Raw genomic sequence first — 18,920 nt, forward strand, 5'->3', positions numbered from 1 at the left:
TATGTGTCATTATTAAGGGCCCTAAACTCTTGATCCTTTTGGCTCAATATCAGGACTGTCACATACCTCATTTTACCTTTTTCTTTTCTTTTTTTTTTTCTTTTTTTAAGATTTATTTATTATATATGAGTACACTGTAGCTGTCTTCAGACACACCAGGAGAGGGCATCAGATCCCATTACAGATGGCTGTGAACCACCATGTGGTTGCTGGGAATTGAAGTCAGGACCTCTGGAAGAGCAATCAGTGCTCTTAACCACTGAGCCATACTGTCCAGCCCTCTTTTTTTTTCTCCTTTTTTTGAGATGGTTTTAAGTAGTTCATGCTGGCCTTAAACTCAGTATATAGCCACGGATGGTCTTGAACTTCTGAACCTCCTGCGACCACATCCCAAGTGCTGGGATTACAGGTGTGCACCAACACATCTAGCTGCACTATTTATATAAAAGAGGAGCATCGAGGACCCTGCATTGCAGGGATTCAGCAGACATCTGTATATAGACAGATGCCTATCTATAGTCACCCAAGAGGCCCACAGCAGGCCCACATTGTCTGCCTTATTAGTTTTTTTTTAAAGATTTATTTATTTATTACTTATAAGTACACTATAGTTGTCTCCAGACACACCAGAAGAGGGCATCAGATCTCATTACAGAAGGTTTTGAGCCACCATGTGATCGTTGGGAATTGAACTCAGGACCTCTGGAAGAGCAGTCAGTGCTCTAACCACTGAGCAATCTCGCCAGCCCTGCCTTACTAATTTTAAAAAGGTCATAGATGGGTTGGGGATTTAGCTCAGTGGTAGAGTGGTAGAGCGCTTGCTTAGGAAGCACAAGGCCCTGGGTTCGGTCCCCAGCTCTGAAAAAAAGAACCAAAAAAAAAAAAAAAGTCATAGATGATGGATTGAAGACGAAGACTGAGGTTGAGAAATGGAGGTAGGGCCCAGGAGTCGGACGCTAACACAGAGGCAAAATGATGTGTCTCAACAAAGGACTACATCGGATGCAGGTCTTCTCCCTGAGAAGCCAAATTCAGACGAGGAAAGGGAAGCCACATGATAGGGTCACTTGCTCACCACCTCCTTCTGGAGTGCTATCACTTCCCAGAGGAATTTCTGACCATTTTTCTTTGCCTCCGATAAGTGAAAAAAAGAAGGACAAAAAGGGCTAACCATGGGTCGTGGTGGCACACGACTGTAATTGCTGGATTTGGAAGGTAGAAGCAGGAAGATCAGGAGTTTGAAGTCAACCTGGACTGTGTGAGACCTTTTCTCATATCAAGTGGGGGCAGATTAAGGAAGAGAGAAAAGAGACCCTGAGTGAAACAAAGGAGGAAGTCGGTTTTCAGGGTTCTATGCTCGAGGTGCACTTGTGTGCATTCAACTGTGGGAGCTGTGTGCAGTACCTGTGGCAGACAAAAGTTTTGAGGGAAAATAGCCGTGTGAGAAAAATTTTATGAACTTCTGGGAAGTTGCCTAAAGGTACCTTCAAAGAAAGACACCGGCTCTTCTTTTTTTTTTTTTTTTTTTTTTTTCCAGAGCTGGGGACCGAACCCAGGGCCTTGCGCTTGCTAGGCAAGCACTCTACCACTGAGCTAAATCCCCAACCCAAGATACTGGTTCTTCTGACCTAATATGCTGAGGGCCTCTTTTTCTTTTCTTTCCCCTTCTTTTCCTTTCTTTCTTTCTTTTTTTCTCTTTTTTTCTTTTTTTGAAACTAGAGCTCACTATGTTCAAAGCATAGACTGCCTTTGAACCCGTGACTTTCCATTTCAGCCTCCTTAGTATTGGGAATTCAGAAGTGATCTACTAAGCTGTACTTCGTTTCTCAGCCTAAATGGACGCTGGTGCCACGTTCCTTTAATCCTCAGTCAGACATATCTCTGTGAGTTCGAGGCCAGCCTGGTCTACAGCGTGAGATCCAGGTCAGCTAAGGTTACACAGAGAAACCCTGTGTCGAAAAACCAGAAAAAAAAAAAAGTGAGTGCTACTTTTGTGTAAAGGATAGATGAGCGGGCATAACTGTGATAACCCATCATTCTCCCCGCCTTTCACCCTTCTTCAGCCTTCCTGTGTTCTCAGCTAACTAAATCGAGTGCCTGCCTCTACAGAACTACATTTCCCGTCGACTTCCGCGCTCAACACTAGGAACGTTTTCCTTCCTGCCTGAAGCCTTCTCCTCCTAGGCTCCGCCCCGCTGCCGCCAAGGTCCGGCCTCTCCCTTTACGTCATGGGCCCCAGTTCCCGCCTCTTATGTAAGCCACCGCCCACTCAACCAGTTTGCCCCCCCGGGGGGCGTGGCTCACTCGCGCCATCGTGAAATCTATTGGGTCGCTCGGTACCATTGGGGTGTGGCTACGGAAACCGGGCGGGCCCATTCCGAACTGCGGCTGTGGCGTTCGCGGTGGTGGCTTCTAAGCATGCACGCGACAGGTTTGGCGGCGCCGGCGGGGACGCCCCGGCTGCGTAAGTGGCGTACGTGGCCGGCTGAGGAGATCGGGCGGGCGAGGGTGTGGCGGGGCCGTCGTGACGGTTGGCGAGGTCACTCCAGGTCAGACGGAGGTCACGAGATCCCGGACCTGGAGTTTCTAGGTGTGCACAGCGCAGGGATGCCACGTCCGGGTAGGGGGCGCATCGCGGGTAGGTTCTTTAGAAAATTCCTTTAAAAGAAAGCAAGTTGGAGGAAGATTTAAGTGTGATGTTCAGAGAACCGCTACTTCCATTCATTTGCAGTCAGCGATTTGACCTCCTGTGCTACCCCACCTTTCCAAGGCTCTCCAGTGCCCACGAGCTGTCACCCACGCTCCGTAGTACGGCCCCTGGGCACTCCCTGTGCAGACAGGACCATATTTACAACCCATTTACAATCGCCACCAGTACTTATTGTCCTGTTAACCTCCTTTTTCCAGCTCTGTTAACCTCTTTTCCCAGATGTGAATTTGAATTCCTCCTGGTCTCTGTATATATATTTCTTTCTTCTTTCTTTCTTTCTTTCTTTCTTTTTTTTTTTTTTTTTTTTTTTTTTGGTTCTTTTTTTCGGAGCTGGGGACCGAACCCAGGGCCTTGCGCTTCCTAGGCAAGCGCTCTACCACTGAGCTAAATCCCCAACCCCTGTATATATATTTCTATGTCCTGTTCGTTTCATTTATTCATCTAACATACCATTACTCCAGTGAATCTTGTCTCAGGCCTTGGGCTAGAATTCGGGTACACACTAGTACCACCAAAGCCCTGTAGTTCTTACTTTCTTACAGCTAGAGTTCAGGAGGAAGATAGAGGGAAAAGATAGAGTTCAGGAGGAAGGAAACGCGTCAGTCAACAACAGTAGTTGGGGAGTAGTAAGAACCAGAGAGAAAGAGGGGTGAGGGTGGGATCCGGATTGTGAGTAGGGTTTGAGGAGGTTCCATTTACCCCTTCGCTCCTTAGCGTCTGGCCGGCCTGTGATGTGTAGCCAGCCAGCATTTATTCCTGTCATAGAACTTCCAGTACAGAGCAATGGGACTGCTGTGTGGGGGAGTGAGGGGTCAGTGCACACTTGGGAGTTGGAGGGAAGAGGGTTATGGGTTCGAGGCCTGCCTGGGGCAATCTGTGTTTAAAGAAAGCGATGGGAGAAGTCAGGGGTGGATTCCCAGAGATGGCTCCAGTAAGGGCACCTGCCACAAAACCTGACAACGTGACATTGATCTATGGTGGAACAAGAGAATGATTGTCTAACTTACACACACACACACACACACACACTCCTAAGATGAATTAGTTCTTCTTCTTTTTTTTTTTTTTCCAGAGCTGGGGACCAAACCCAGGGCCTTGTGTTTGCTAGGCAAGTGCTCTACCACTGAGCTAAATCCCCAACCCAGAATTAGTTCTTCTTAATAGGGTGCTGGGCGGATGGGTTGGGTCTGGGATGGAGGTGTTGAACTCAGTTGTTCGGGCTGGAGGTCTCCTTGCGTCCTTGAAGAGGGCATGCTTAATGATGAACCGTAGGGGACTCCTGGAGAGGGTGGCAGTGGAGGCCTGGGCCAACAAGATCCACAGTTGGGTTGAAGCTGAGGAGGGAATTCAGGAACCTGGGCGTTATGAAAAGGGACATCAAGGGAGAACGTTTGAGCAGAGTCCTGAGTGTGACTCCTCCTGGGGGATTGAGGATGAAAGCACTGTGTGTGAAGGAGAAGAGGTTGTCAGCGCTGGGACCGGAGAGGCCTTGGGACTGGGCCCAGAGCCACTGACTGGGCTGATGACAGGTCACACAGGGCTGAGGAGGTGTTAGAATTTGATTCTCTGCATAGTGGTCCTTGATCTCGGGCAGAGGATGAAAAGGTTGACGTTCATTAAAGGGATCTTACTGGCGATAGGCCTGTAAGGCAAGTAAGGCATTTGTAGTTCAAGCACTGGTAAGGCAGAGGCAGGAGGATTACCCATGAGTTCAAAGCCAGCCCAAGCTACAGAGTGAGTCCTAGGACAGCAAGAGCTACATAGTGAGGACTTGCCTTTTTTTTTTTTTTTTTTTTAAAGCCAAAAAGATAAATATATCAGAGGATCACAAAGCAAAGACTGTAATCCCAGCCCCATGGGAAGGAAAGGTAGGATCTCAAGTTCAAAGCGGCTTATGTCATTCCTTCTAAGTCAGCCGTACCTGGGGAACTTAGCAAGACCCTGGTTTTGGCTTTGTTTGTTTTTCTTTTTTTTTTTGGTTCTTTTTTTCGGAGCTGGGGACCGAACCCAGGGCCTTGCGCTTCCTAGGTAAGCGCTCTACCACTGAGCTAAATCCCCAGCCCCTTTGTTTGTTTTTCTTTTGAGACAGGTTTCTACTATGCAGACCAGGCTATCCTGGAGCTCACTATGTAGCCCAGGCTGTCCCGGAGCTCACTATGTAGACCAGGTTGCTCTCAAACCTATAGAGATCCTCCTGCCTCTGCCTCCTTAATGTTGGGATAAAAGACATGCACCGGGGCTGGGGATTTAGCTCAGTGGTAGAGCGCTTACCTAGGAAGCGCAAGGCCCTGGGTTCGGTCCCCAGCTCCGAAAAAAAAGAACCAAAAAAAAAAAAAAAAAAAAAAAAAGACATGCACCACTGCACCCCAGCAAGACCCTGTCTGTAAAATAAAAGGGTTGGAGGTGCAGCTAAGTGTTAAATCCCTGACTAACACGCACAAGGCCCTGGCTTCCAGTGCTCAGTACTTTTAAAACATAGCATCTCTGGCTACCCCCTGGAGACTTCCTTCAATGGGGCTAAGAATAGGCAAGGAACCCGGTGTGGTGGTGGCACACACCTAAAAGGCCCGCACTGCAGAAAATCGTGAGTTCGAGGCCAGCCTGAGCTACATAACAAAGCCCCGACTCAAAAAACAGAAGGAAAAAGAAAAATAGGTGAGAAGAGGCAAGATGCTTAAATCCAGTAGGCAGGGGCAGAAGGGAAGGTGAGAGGCACTGTGAGAAACTAAGGGACGGTTGGCAGGATGTCAGAGGGGAGCAGGAGGGCAGGAAGGTGAGGCCTAGAGGCAGCTGGTGGGAGTGCTGTTGGGGGCAGCACACCTGGGACTCCGAAGGCCTTGGGAGCGGTCAGAGATGGAGCCAAAGGCACCGTGTCTGTGAGATTACACTCTGTGGGAGGAGGGCAAGAGTGGAAAATCAGGTCACCCATTTCTGAGAGCTGGAAAAGATCCAACGCAGAGATGTCAGGGAGGGCAGGAGCCCTGGTCATCTTATCTGCTGCTATGTCTACTGTCAACAGGGCCTTACTGACAGACGCGCCAGCCAGACGCTTCTGGGCAAGACATGTGAGGTGAATCGGTGGTTTTGTGGCATCTCGGGAGCAGGGCTGGAGGTTGGCACCACCTGGGTTGAGGAGCAAATGCTCATAGGAGTGGAACAAGCTAGGCCAGAGAGAGAGAGGCCTGTTGTCGTAGATACATGGAAGATGGAGGCAGAAGGGTCCCGAGTTCAAGACCAACCTGAGCCAGCTACATAATGAGAGCCTGTTTCAGAAAAGGTGTGGGAGGGGGTGGGGAAATGACTTAGTCAAGCCAAGTGCACCTTGCTCAAGTGGAAGAACCTGAGTTTGCACCTACGTAAATAGCCAAGCACGGTAGTCCCTGCTGTGACCCCAGCCCTTCAGAGGCCAAGACAGGGTTCCAAGGGCTTGTCGTCTGGCCAGGGCAGCCAGACCAGCAAGCTGCAGGTCCAGTGAGAGATCTTGCCTCAAAATGTGAGGTGGGGAGGGATTGAGAAACAGCTGTTGTTGGCCTCTGTACACACCTGGGCCCTGTGTGCACACACAAACACATACAAGTGGCCCTGGAGACATTGGCTCACCGGTTAAGAACACTCGTTCAGCCAGAGGACCAGGCTCTGCCCCTAGCACTCATAGGGTGGCTCTCAGCAGCAGGCAAAACTCAACAACATATAAATAAAATGTCTTTAAAGCCAAAGTGGCGGGCTGGAGAGATGGCTCAGAGGTTAAGAGCACTGACTGATCTTCCAGAGGTTCTGAGTTCAAATCCCAGCAACCACATGGTGGCTCACAACCATCTGTAACGAGACCTGATGCCCTCTTCTGACCTGCAGGCATACATGCAGGCAGAACACTATACATAATAAATAAATAAATATTAAAACCAAAGTGGCACACGTTCAGGTAATCCTCTGGTCTCTGCCTCCTGTGCTGGGATTGCAGATGTAAGCCACTGTGCCCAGCTGCCCTGGCAGTGTGTGGGTGTCACAGCACCTTCACTCACAATCTGACTGCTCCTCCCAGTGCTCAAGTATCTGGGACCCTGGGCTACCCTGTCTCTGCAGACACCGCCTCCCACCCCTGCTTAGATCAATCTGAGAAGACAAGGGACTCTTCTCGCTTCCTCTCCTCAGCCCAGTTCCGCACAGATTCAGCACGCCCCATCCCCGGCTCAGTACTTAAATGGCTACCTTCCATATCCCCGCCCCAGCCCTGTCCGCCAGGGTCTCTAGCCTGGCCCACTCAACCGCCTCGACTTCCCGTGTTCCCCCCATGAAGTCAGATGGAACTCTTACAAATAACTTTGGGGTTTTGTTTTTGTTTTATGCCATGCAGGGGAATTGAACCCTGGTCCCTGTATGTGGATGCTCGAGGTCAACCTTAGATTTCATTCCATAGGCACTAGCTACCTTGGGTTTGGGGTTGTTTTTGTTATTGTCCTAAAGATTAATTTTTTATTTGTGTGTCTGCGTGTACCAGTAGAGGCCGGAAGTGGGTATCAAACTCCCTGGATTTGACCAGTTCCCTGGCGGTCACGGGTGCTGGGAATTAAACCTGAGTCCTTCAGAAGAGCTGAAGCACTCATCACAGCTCAGCCCTTCTCCCAGGCCTTCCACCTCATTGTTGGTTTTGCTTTGTTTTTTGGGAGAGAGTTTTGTTTGGTTTTTGAGATGTCCTGGCAAACTGTATGCATTCCTCCTGGCTCTCCTGGAACTTGCTATGTAGACCAGGTTGGCCTGGGGCAGAGATCTTCCTGCCTCTGCTTCCCACACCGGAATGAAAGGCATGCAGCACTGTGCCTGGCTGGGCCAGCCCTTGAGGAGAGCATGGTCTTGTGGTGCTGAACCTCAGGGTCCTTGGTCTTGGTCCTCTCTATGAAATGTGGGCAATAGCAATGCCTTGAGAAGCCCATGGTCATCTGGTACATGTCACCTTTTGTGACGCTTAGAGAAGCTCTCACCCATGCTCTCGGAGGGTCTTTTCTTCCTGACCCTTAACCCTGTGCTTAAGTCTGACTTGGAGCATGTTTATTGATAATTTAAAGATGGTAATAGCATCAGTTGAATCGGGCTGGCTGTGAGTAAACGAACTTAACAGTTGTGTTGTACTCCATACTAGCCAGGGAGCTGGCTGGGTTGTTTCCCATATCTGTCCCATAGGGCAAGCGCCCACTCGAAGCTTGTTCTGGGAACAAGAGGCCATTCCCACCCTGGGGACCCTACAGTGAACAAGAGAAAAGAAACAGCTCGTCTGCCAGTGGATGCTCAGTTGCCGTAGACATCAGTAGAGGAGGGATTGGTGGGGGCTTCCCAGAGAACAAGAGCTTGGGGCAGAGAGCAGGGAACCACGAGAGTTGGGGGAGAGCATTGCAGGCTGAGGTATGGCCGGTACCGAGCCCCGAGCTGAGTATGTGCATGTCAGGGACACTGAGGGGCCGGCTGGTGGAGACTCAGGGGAGTCAAGTCGGGAAGGGGTAGGAGCAGAAGCTCTGTTTGTCATGGTTGGTACAGTATTTATGCGGAGACCCCAAGACGAAGGGGCTGTCAGCATTGTCATTCGTTTAGATGGAGAGGGAGGGGGTGAATGGTGGGTGGGCGACAGATGGGTAAGTAAAGGATGGGTGAGGGGTCAATAGATAAATGGGTGATGGGTAAGTAGATGAATTAGTGGATGGATGATGGATAAATAGATGATGGATGATGGATAAGTAGATGAGTGGATGATGGATAAATGGATGGATAATGGATAAGTAGATGAATGAATAGATGATGGGTAAATAGATGAGTGGATGATGGGTAAATGGATGGATGATGGGTAAGTAGACGAATGAATGGATGATGGGTAAATAGATGAGTGGATGATGGGTAAATGGATGGATGATGGGTAAGTAGATGAATGAATGGATGATGGGTAAATAGATGAGTGGATGATGGGTAAATGGATTGATAGATGATGGGTAAATGGATGGATGATGGGTAAGTAGATGAATGAATGGATGATGGGTAAATAGATGAGTGGATGATGGGTAAATGGATTGATAGATGATGGGTAAATGGATGGATGATGGGTAAGTAGATGAATGGATGGATAATGGGTTCAGTAGATGAATAGATGAATGGATGATGGGTAAATAGATGAGTGGATAATAGATGGTAAATGGATGGATAGATGATGGGTAAATGGATAGATGATGGGTTCAGTAGATGAATAGATGAATGGATGATGGGTAGATGAGTGGATGATGGTTAAGTAGATGAATGGATGATGGGTAAATGGATGGATGGATGATGGGTAAATGGATGGATGGATGATGGGTAAATGGATGGATGGATGATGTGTAAATAGATGGATGGATGATGGGTAAATAGATGGATGGATGATGGGTAAATGGATGGATGAATGATGGATAAGTAGATGAGTGGGTGAATTGTTGATGGCAAGATAGATGGACAGATGGATGATGGACGTAGGGATAGTTGGCTGATGGATGGGTGGTAGATGTTACAGCAGGGGCTATTTTGGTGACCCTTGCCCCAGCTGTGGCAGGAGAGAGTGATGGAACCTGAGCAGAATTAATGAACCCCCTCCCTTTCTCTCTGCAGCCTCAAAGCGGAGGGTCCCAGTGTCCCAACCGGGCATGGCTGATCCCCACCAGTTTTTTGACGACACGAGTTCAGCCCCGAGCCGGGGCTATGGAGGCCAGCCATCACCTGGTAGCCTGGGTTACCCCACCTCTTCATCGGAGGCAGCCTTCCTGGCTGCTCCTATGTCCAACATGGCGATGGCCTACGGGAGCAGCCTGGCTGCTCAGGGCAAAGAGCTGGTAGATAAGAATGTGAGTGGGCCGGCATGGTGGGCTGTAAGCTGGGAGCAGTGTTGGTGGGGCCACAGGGCCTTAGGTTTGAGTTCTGCTTCTCCAGATCGACCGCTTCATCCCTGTCAGCAAGCTCAAGTATTACTTCGCCGTGGACACCGTGTACGTGGGCAAGAAGCTCGGACTGCTCGTCTTTCCCTACCTTCACCAGGTGAGTAGCACCCGCTCCTCACCTGCCCAGAAGCAGGGTGGAAGGACCCCCCAACCTCCACCCAGGGTGCTGCCACTGCCCCAACTCTCTCCACAGGACTGGGAGGTCCAGTACCAACAGGACACCCCCGTGGCGCCCCGCTTTGACATCAATGCTCCAGACCTCTACATTCCAGGTTGTCCCCTCCCACCAGTGCCCGGGCATGTCTGGGACAGGTATTTTGGTGCCTGGTGCCCAAGAAGGGCTTCCTCCCTCTGATGAGTGTCTGTGTCTACCTTCCACAGCCATGGCTTTCATAACCTACATCTTGGTGGCCGGCCTTGCACTGGGGACCCAGGACAGGTAAGAATCCTGGACCAGGGCAAGACCGGGGGATAGGAGGCCAAGAGCCATCTGAGAGACCTCAGCTCTGTCCTGGGACAGCCCCACCTTGTGGCCAGTCACTTCAGTGACACCTTTTACCCATCAAACCCATTTGTGCTGGGCCTCCTTCTAAATCCAGCCTTCCTTCCTCTTGGCCTCCGCCCACAAATCTACCCTTTATGTCCACAGTTCCCTATATAAGCTGCTTCCCACCTTCACCCCTTATAATGTCTGCATAGCAGCAGCTAAAACAAAAGCTCTAAGAGGTGGGCCTGGCCTCCTCCCCATCCTGTACGCCGTCAATGGCTCGAAAGTCAAGCAGCTCACCTGGCCCTGCTGCTGCTGCCTCAGGGCCCTTCCCCACCAGTCCCTGACTTTGTCTTCAGCCCAGCTGTCCTTTCTTTAGGGAGGAACCTTCCTGGTACCCCCTCACACCGCTGAGGTCCCCATCTAAGACCTGACTTGAGTGTCACTGTCTAGGGAGAGACCCAGATCCTTGGTGGTCTCTGTTCCATCTCCTGTGCTGTCAACACAGGGCTGCCTCGGCTGACGCTCAGGGGTGTCTCTTCTGGCAGGTTCTCCCCAGACCTCCTGGGACTACAGGCGAGCTCGGCACTGGCTTGGCTGACTCTGGAAGTCGTAGCCATTCTGCTCAGTCTTTACCTGGTCACTGTCAACACCGACCTTACCACCATTGACCTGGTGGCCTTCTTGGGTTACAAATATGTGGGGTGAGTGCTCCTGCCCTTGCCTGCCAGTCCCAGACTTGGCCTCTTCTCCACACTGATTCCTCTGCCCCCTCAGGATGATTGGCGGGGTCCTCACAGGCCTGCTCTTTGGGAAGATTGGCTACTACCTGGTTCTTGCCTGGTGCTGTGTGTCCATCTTTGTGTTCATGGTGAGTGGGGCATGGGGTGGGCTTGGGGGGCAGGGTGAGGCTGAGGCTACAGGCCTCCTGGACAGGCTTGGGGAGGTTTTTGGAGCATCCAAATCTCAAATCTGGGGGCTAGGAGGGCCTCCTGGAAGAGGGAGTCTCTTATGTGGGTGAAGAGACTGTCAGGATGCTGGGCTAGGGGCCGGGGTTGCCCAGTACACAGGCTCTCTCTCTCTCGCTCTCGCTCTCGCTCTCGCTCTCACTTCTATTCCTGTCTGCTGGGCTCTCTGCCAGCATGTCCCTGAGTCCTTCCAGCTGGAGTAGAACCCCGACTGGGGCCATGGAGACCGCCATGTTTGGGTGTTCTAATCTGTACTCGAGTGAATCACCTCTTCTACTTAAGCCTCAGTTTCTCTTGTAAAGTAGGATGCCTGGTGACCGCATCCTCTTGGGAGGATTAGAGCAAGCATGAGGGGGAAGCAGGATGGCAAACACTGGCAGTGTCCCACAAGCATAAGACTGGTCATCATGTAACGTTGGGGGTGCTGGAGAGATGACTCTGTCAGTAAGGAAGACCTGACTTCAATCCTTGGACCCCACATTTTTTTAAAAAAAGACCCAGAGTGGATATACCCTTACGGTCTCAGAGCTAGGAATGTGTAAACAGGGCATCTGGTGCTCATTGGTCTACCAGCCTAGCCTACTTGGTAAACGCTTGGTTAATGAGAGATCCTATCTGGATAATAAAGTGGACACTCCCCAAGGGTCCTCTAGCCCCAACAAATATATGTACATGTATACACACGCGCGCGCGCGCACACACACACACACACACACGCACATCCAAAAAACATCAGGGCCTGTGAAGTGTCTAAGCAGGTAAAGAGGACTTGCTACCAAGCCGGACAACTTGAGTTCTATCTCTGGAACCCAAATGGTGGAAGGAGATATTCCGGTGGGCGTGGGGGTGGGGGTGTAGGCATCTGAGCAAAAACAGAAAGAAAGTAGCTCTTCTAACTTGTCTTCTGGAGCTGGTGTGTTTTGGGAGTGTTATTCAGTGGTAGGGCACTGGTCTGTGAGGATCTGTTGCATGAAGGGGGACCCTGTCTCTGGGTAGGTGGAAGCAGCCGGAATCTACAATTGGTAGGAGAGGCTCATCTGGCCTCTGCCTTTGCAGCTCACTATGGTTTGCTCTGTGTGCTTGGGGGAGGTAGCTATTCAGTAGACCCTTCTAGGAACACAAACTGGAGGCCACAAAGGGGCAGGGACTCATCCCAGGATACCTGTGCACTTACGGGTCCACCACGCTGACCCACCTTCCCCTTGCTACCCAGATCCGGACACTGCGGCTCAAGATCCTGGCCCAGGCAGCGGCCGAAGGAGTGCCGGTGCGCGGGGCTCGGAACCAGCTGCGCATGTACTTGACTATGGCGGTGGCGGCTGCGCAGCCGGTACTCATGTACTGGCTCACCTTCCACCTTGTACGGTGAACTGCCGGCCTGGCCTCCAGCTCCCACACTCATCTCGCTTGACCAGGGCCCCCGCCCTCCAGGCCCGCGCTCTCCCTCCCAGCCAAGGTGCTCTTGTAGCCAGCTGCACACCCGCAACAATAAACCTGATGGGCTCGGCGCGGCCTCCGCTCCTGCCCGGCAGAGGGCGCCGGGGAGCGGAAAGGGCTGCAAGTTTAATAAGTTAATGGGGAGTCTTCTCTTTCTTTTTCTTCTCCTTCTTCACTTTGGGTTTCTTGGCCTTGTCTGAGGAGCGTTCATGCTTCTTGCAGCCAGCGGCGTGCGCCTGGAGAACCGAGGACAGTGGGTAGGAGAGGAAGTGGCTCGGTTGGAAGCGGTACTGGACCCGCCCACCACCCGGGCAAGGAGCCTAGACTGACCCTGACCGTGGCGGGGCCAGGGTTTGAGGTGGGAGAGAACATGCTAGGAGAGGGACGGCCTCTTACCTTCCCCTCTGCCTCTGAGTCGCTGGAGCTGCTGCTGCTGCTACTACTGCTGGAGTCGGAGGAGCCGCCAGGGCCATGCTAGATGAGGGTTTGGGGGTGGGAGTGTGACAGTGAGGACAGGGACTCGCTCGAGCAGCTTCCAACCCAAACTGGAAGGCAGATGTGTGGCCGAGGACCCGGAACGGAAGTTGGGCCCTCAGGACTCGATGCTGGTGGTGAAGTGACTTACCCTCGGCTTGTGAGCAGCGCCTGCCTCTGGCCGGCCCGGCGCCTTTAGAGGACAGTGTTTGGGGTCTCCCACTTGACCAGCCCCCTCTGGCTTCTTAGAACCAGGGCCCAGGGCTGCAGAGAAGAGGGGAGTTAAATGAGTTGTGTAGGCGACGGGACGTCCCTTCTGTAGGAATCCCAGGCTTTGAGTCCGGCCCCTTGCACCGCAAATCCACCACTCCCGGGGAGCGTACCAGCAGCCAAGTCAAACTCCATGGCGGTGACCAGTCTGTACGGATGGCCGGAAGCTTTAGGCAGTGCCTAGAGCAGAGGGTGGGACTGCAGGACCTGCCCACCTCAGGAATTCTGCGAAGCCCCACCCTCCGGACCTTTGTCCCTCTCAGCTCTCAGGCCCTGACTCACTGCACTGGCGCTCCCTGCTCCACCCAGACTTTCCTAAGTGGGAAGTGGGGGGTGGAAGTGACTGTAGGTTTCTGGGAGAATGAGACTAGTCATCAATTGCCCCCTTTGCGGGGGCATTTGCTTCGGAGAGCACCTTCCCTGTACACTGAACAAAGTTAAAGTGCACCCTGGGAGCGACGAGGTCCGTTTCCCAGCTCCTCTGACCTGAGATGAGATAGTGTCTGAGGGACTTGGTGGCCAGACTAGCGTGCCACTGCAGCAGCTGAAAGACATCAGCAAAGTTGCACCCTGGGGTGATGGTGGAAGGCAAGGCCGATGGGTTAAACTCCTAGGCTGGTGTTTGGCGGAGTGCGTGGTGGTGAAAAGTGTTGCATTGTTTTGGTAAGGGCAGGTGTCTTAATTTGGGCTGCTAAACACAACAGAAGTGTTTAAGCAGTTATTTACCTCATAGTTGTCAAGGCTGGGGGCCAGGCATAGGCAGAGAGATCCCTAGGACAGAGATGGCCTGTTTCCTGCGAAGTTGGCTTGGCTTTTCATGTCTGAATATAGGATCTCAAATTAGGGACATGGCTTTGCCATGTGACTTTTGGGAACACAAACAGGAGACGGAGGCAGGAGAATTGAAAGTTCTATCATAGCCTGGGCTACACAAAATTACCAAGTGTTGGGCTTGGTGGCACACACCTTTAATCCAACACACAGGAGGCAGAGGCAGGCAGATATCTGAGTTAAAGGCCAGCTTGGCCTTACAGAGTGAGGTCTGTGCCAGTCAGGGCTATACCTGACTCAAGAAAATTGGAAGATCTGCCATGTTAATGAGCTGAGTCTAGTCACCCAGAACCTCCTGGACGAAGAGAACTACAAATTACCTTTGGTCCCCCACACATGCACAAAACGATAATAGAAACAAATATCCAAAACAAAACACCTATATGTTCCAAAAGTGGGCACCTCTCGGCAGGAACGGGTGGCTACTTCAAGGATCAAGCTGGACATGAGCCACCTCGGTCGGATACAGATGCCTGCTTAATAGCGATTTGCAGAAATGCTTGCACTGGTCATGCAAGCTCCACATCCGTCATTGCGGCACACACTTGGTGCTCACCCTTATCTGAAAAACTTTACCTTTAAAGGTATGTGTGAATGTTTCCATGTATGTGTGTGCTGGTGTCTGTGGAGGCCTTCCCTGGAATTGTAGTTACAGGCGGTTTTGAGCCACCACCACAACGAATGCTCCTAACCACCTTCCAGTACCACAGCTCTTTACATTTTAATTCTCCCCCCACCCCCCACCCCCGGGGCTGGGGACCGAACCCAGGGCCCTGCACTTGCTAGGCAAGCGCTCTACCACTGAGCTAAATCCCCAGCCCCTACATTTTAATTCTTACACATGATGATGCTTTGCCTGTGTTTGTATGTGCATTCATGCCTGCCGCCTGCAGAGGCCAGAAGAGTGTAGGGTCCCTGGAGCTGGAGTTAGAGTTGTGAGCCACCGCCACCGTGTAGGCTCTGGGAACCAAACCCAGGTCCTCTGGAAGAGCCGCCAGTGCTCTTCATCTCTGAGTCATCTTTCTAGTACCCACCACCCTCTTTCTTTCATGTGGACTTAACTGGCCTATAAGTCAATATACAGCAAAGCACTGTCTTCAGTAACAGTGAACTCTGTATCCAAAACCCAACACCCACTCCACCAACCAAAGGAGTAAAGGCAAGGAGAAAAACAGTGGGGTGTTAATTGTGTGGTATGTTGGGGAGGGCTTGGATTTATTGTTGTTTGAGACAAGGTTACTCTGTGTAGCCCTGCCTGTCCTGGAACTGCCAGGTGCTGGGATTGCAGGTGTCCACCGCCACTGCCTAGCTATTTTTTTTTTTAAATAGAGGTTGGATTGTTAAAGTGAAAACCTCATTGCAGATGTTTGCTTGTGGTTTTGAGGCAGGCTGGGTCTCCGATAGTCCAGGCTGCCTTCAGGCTTGCTGTGTAAGTGCAGGCCACACAGGTATGCCACCGTGCCAGCATGCTGTATTGTTTTGTAATTTCAAGACTCTACAAACAAACAAGGCCAGTCTGTACACGTTAGCAAGACCCTGTCCCAAAGGAACAAAAGGGGTGTTGGAGGAGGGCTTTCCCTCAGTGATAGAGCACTTGCCTAGCATATGTGTGGCCCTAGGTTAAATCCTCAGTAAAATAAAAACTTTAAAGTTAGAAGTGGACCAGGCCTGATGACCCAGGCTCCAGAGGCAAAGGCAGGCAGAGTTTGAGGCCAGTCTGGTGTATGGAACAAGTTCTGGGACAGCCAGGGCTACCCCGAGAAACACTGAAGATATTGTGGTGGGTACAAGGGTTCACAGGTGCAAAGGCAGGGAGGCCACCCAAGGATCTCTGAGGAAGTGGGGGTGGGAGGGTTAGATAAGAGGGAGAGGCAGAGGTACGGAGGGAGTGGGGGACCTTTGGTCTGTATCACCATGGGTGACGGGGAGGGGCTGTGTGAACAGTGCTGGCGGTTGAGGCCACAGCTCCTTACAGAACAGGAGAGAAAGCCTGTCCAGGCAGAACATAAATTCCAAGAGGGTGGGACCCTGTCTGCTCTGCTCCTCACCCAGACAAGTGACTCAGAGTGGTGTGTCCTGTCGTTTGGTGAATTGGTTTACCTCTGACCGGGCAGTGCTGTGCTAGCAGATCATAGGGGTTGAGGACAGGTACACCTCAATTACCCCTGTGAAGGTTAACACTCGCCTAGCACACTGCGAGGCCCATAATCCAAGCACTGGGAAAAGGAAGGAAGGAGCGATGGGAGGGTCACACCCACCGTTAGAAGACAGCATGAGCGCCACAGTAAGACCCTGTCTCAAAACATCAAGTTGAGCGGCCAGAGATGGCTCAATGGTTAAGATAAGAGCATTTGCTCAACTCTCAGCATCCACAGGTATCCTTTTCTGACCTCCATGGGCACGGGGCATGCATATGGTGCACATACATACATACATACAAACAAACAAGCAAAACAATCACACACAAACCTAAAAGAGAAAAGATGGCTTGAGGGGCTGTAGAGATGGCTCAGTGGTTAGGAGCATGCGCTCTGAAGACCCGAGTTGAGTTTCCCTGAACTCGCACCAGGAACTGCATGGATCTGGCAATCTGACATCCTCTCCTGACCTGCACAGGTGTCCATGGCATACACTCACAGACACAAATCTACTTTAAAGAAAATCTATGATGCATTTGAGAACCCTTATTAAGGTAAGTTTTGAAAACTCTTAAAAAAAAAAAAGAAAGAAAGAAGATCTATGTTTAAGAAAACAAACCGGCCTGTGTGGCAGTGTGTGTCTCTGACGCCAGCACTCAGGAGACAGAGGCGAGTGGTCATCTGTGAGTTTGACTGAGACCAGCCAGGGATATATAAGACTTTGTCTCAAAACAAAACAAAAAGCCACACAACTGACCGCTCTGTAGAGCTGGCTGAGACAGCACATGTCTGTAATCTCAGTGTCCTGAGGTGAGATGGGAGGCAGAGAGAGAATACAGGTTCTCACAGACCAGCCAGTCCAGCACACACACAGAGCAAACAAGATTTGTCTGGACCAGAGAGATGGCTCAGCAGTTAAGAGCACTAACACTTCCAGAGGCCCAGATTCAACTCTCAGTGCCCACAAGGTCAACTCACAGCCATCTCTAGACCTCCTGTTTCTAGAAATGAAAGGCCTCATGGCCTTTGCTGGCACTTGGATGCACACAGAACTAACAAGTCTTTAAAAAGGGAAAGAGCTCTTGTCTTGTGGTAAAAAGGACCAATGTGTGTCTACATACATGCATACATGCACACAAGTACAAAGCACACTCTGACTTCCTTGTGCTCCAGTGTCTACATGCACACACAAAGCACATGTACATACTAAGTGACGGATCTTAAGGCTCAGTGGTAGGTAGAGCACTTTCCCAGAATCCAGTGAGGGGGCTGGGGGCGTGGCTCAGTGGTAGAGCCCCTGCCTAGAATCCCCCAGTGAGGGGCTGGGGGTGTGGCTCGGTGGTAGAGCCCCTGCCTAGAATCCTCCAGTGAGGGGCTGGGGGTGTGGCTCAGTAGTAGAGTCCCTGCCTAGAATCCCCCAGGGAGGGGCTGGGGTGTGGCTCAGTGGTAGAGTGCTTGTCTAGCAACTACAAGATCCTGGGCTCCATGTCAGTCCCCAAATAATAAAGTGTTAAAAACCCAAATTTCTTTTTTTTTTTTCTTTTCTTTTTTTCGGAGCTGGGGACTGAACCCAGGGCCTTGCGCTTGCGCAAGTGCTCTACCACTGAGCTAAATCCCCAACCCCAAAACCCAAATTTCTTATCTCGTAAAGTAAATGTCTTTGCAGAACCTGCTTGCCCTGAACAGGCAGTGTTCAGTAATGTCAACTCTTATCTTTAACCCTCCTCTCGGCAGGGCACGGGGGTGGGGGGTGGGAGGGTAGGGGGAGGGGATTGGAATTGGTGTTGAACCTCTGCCTTGGCCTCCCTAGGGTGTAGCTAGTAGGCCCTGAGGCAGCAGGGCTTCTGTACTCTGGAGATGAGGAATGTCCCATTGTGCTGTCTCGGAGTGGGAGAATGGTAGGTGGGAGAGGACACGACCTTGTCTCTGTACACATAGGATACCAGACTCCTACCCTTCCCCTCACTTGCCTTTCTGGAAGTCTCAAGCTTACGGAAGTTGTGTCCTTCCTTTTGTCACGTGTAAGCCCAGGCTGGTGGGAAGCCATTTCCACCTGCCCTTCTCATGTCAGGATCCTTCCCCTCACTGCTGCAGGCACTCCTGGGTCCTTCCCTCTTCTCACCTGAAGAAAAGGCACCCTCAGGGGCTTACTCCAATCCTGCCATTTTATTTAGTTTTGTTTTGAGACAGGGTCTATATAGCCCTTGCTGTCCTGGAACTCTCTGTGTAGACCAGGTTGATATCCAACCCCTGGGGATTTGCCCGCCTTTGCCTTCGGAGTACTGGGATTAAAGACCTGCACCGCCACTGCCCAGCGAGCCCTGGGGTTTTGTTATTTCAACTCACAAAAATATTTCTGGTCAACAATTACAGTGGGCAGGGAAGCCAAGGTGCTGAGGGGCCCAGTTAGATAGCTATATGGCCAAGGTCCCTCCTACATGCTTGAGGTCAATGTTTGTCTGGAAACGGGATTATGGTGAGGCTTCGTTTAGTCTTTCCTGGAGTTCCCAGGAACAGGGGCTCAGCTCCTATAAACAACATTATCCCCATTCAACCACATCCTAGCAGCTGGACGCCCTCGAAGCACGTAGGGACTGTCCTCTTATCAGACTGAGGCACTGTACTGGCCTGTGACTAGTGGGCTAAGCTCGGCCTACA

At 51.3% G+C, this 18,920-nt stretch overlaps 2 protein-coding genes across 6 annotated transcripts; one reads left to right on the forward strand and one right to left on the reverse strand.

Annotated features, from left to right (window-relative positions):
* The first annotated feature begins 2,374 nt into the window (after positions 1-2,374).
* Positions 2,375-12,687, forward strand: Yif1b (Yip1 interacting factor homolog B, membrane trafficking protein). 5 transcript variants are annotated; one of them, XM_087653666.1, is made up of 9 exons: positions 2,375-2,638; positions 5,730-5,780; positions 9,332-9,564; positions 9,650-9,754; positions 9,851-9,929; positions 10,039-10,096; positions 10,693-10,848; positions 10,922-11,015; positions 12,326-12,687. In XM_087653666.1, exons 3-9 carry the CDS (start codon positions 9,367-9,369, stop codon positions 12,479-12,481), a joined length of 846 nt encoding a protein of 281 aa, XP_087509792.1. In that variant the 5' UTR covers positions 2,375-2,638; positions 5,730-5,780; positions 9,332-9,366; the 3' UTR covers positions 12,482-12,687.
* Positions 12,611-13,447, reverse strand: C1h19orf33 (similar to human chromosome 19 open reading frame 33). Its single transcript, NM_001402286.2, is given in 4 exon segments — positions 12,611-12,785; positions 12,946-13,023; positions 13,175-13,287; positions 13,407-13,447. Coding segments are annotated over 4 exon segments (315 nt in total). The 5' UTR covers positions 13,429-13,447; the 3' UTR covers positions 12,611-12,683.
* Positions 13,448-18,920: the final 5,473 nt, after the last annotated feature.

The sequence above is a fragment of the Rattus norvegicus genome, chromosome 1, assembly GCF_021556685.1.
Source record: "Rattus norvegicus strain SHRSP/BbbUtx chromosome 1, alternate assembly SHRSP_T2T, whole genome shotgun sequence".
NCBI classification, from domain to species: Eukaryota; Metazoa; Chordata; class Mammalia; order Rodentia; family Muridae; genus Rattus; species Rattus norvegicus.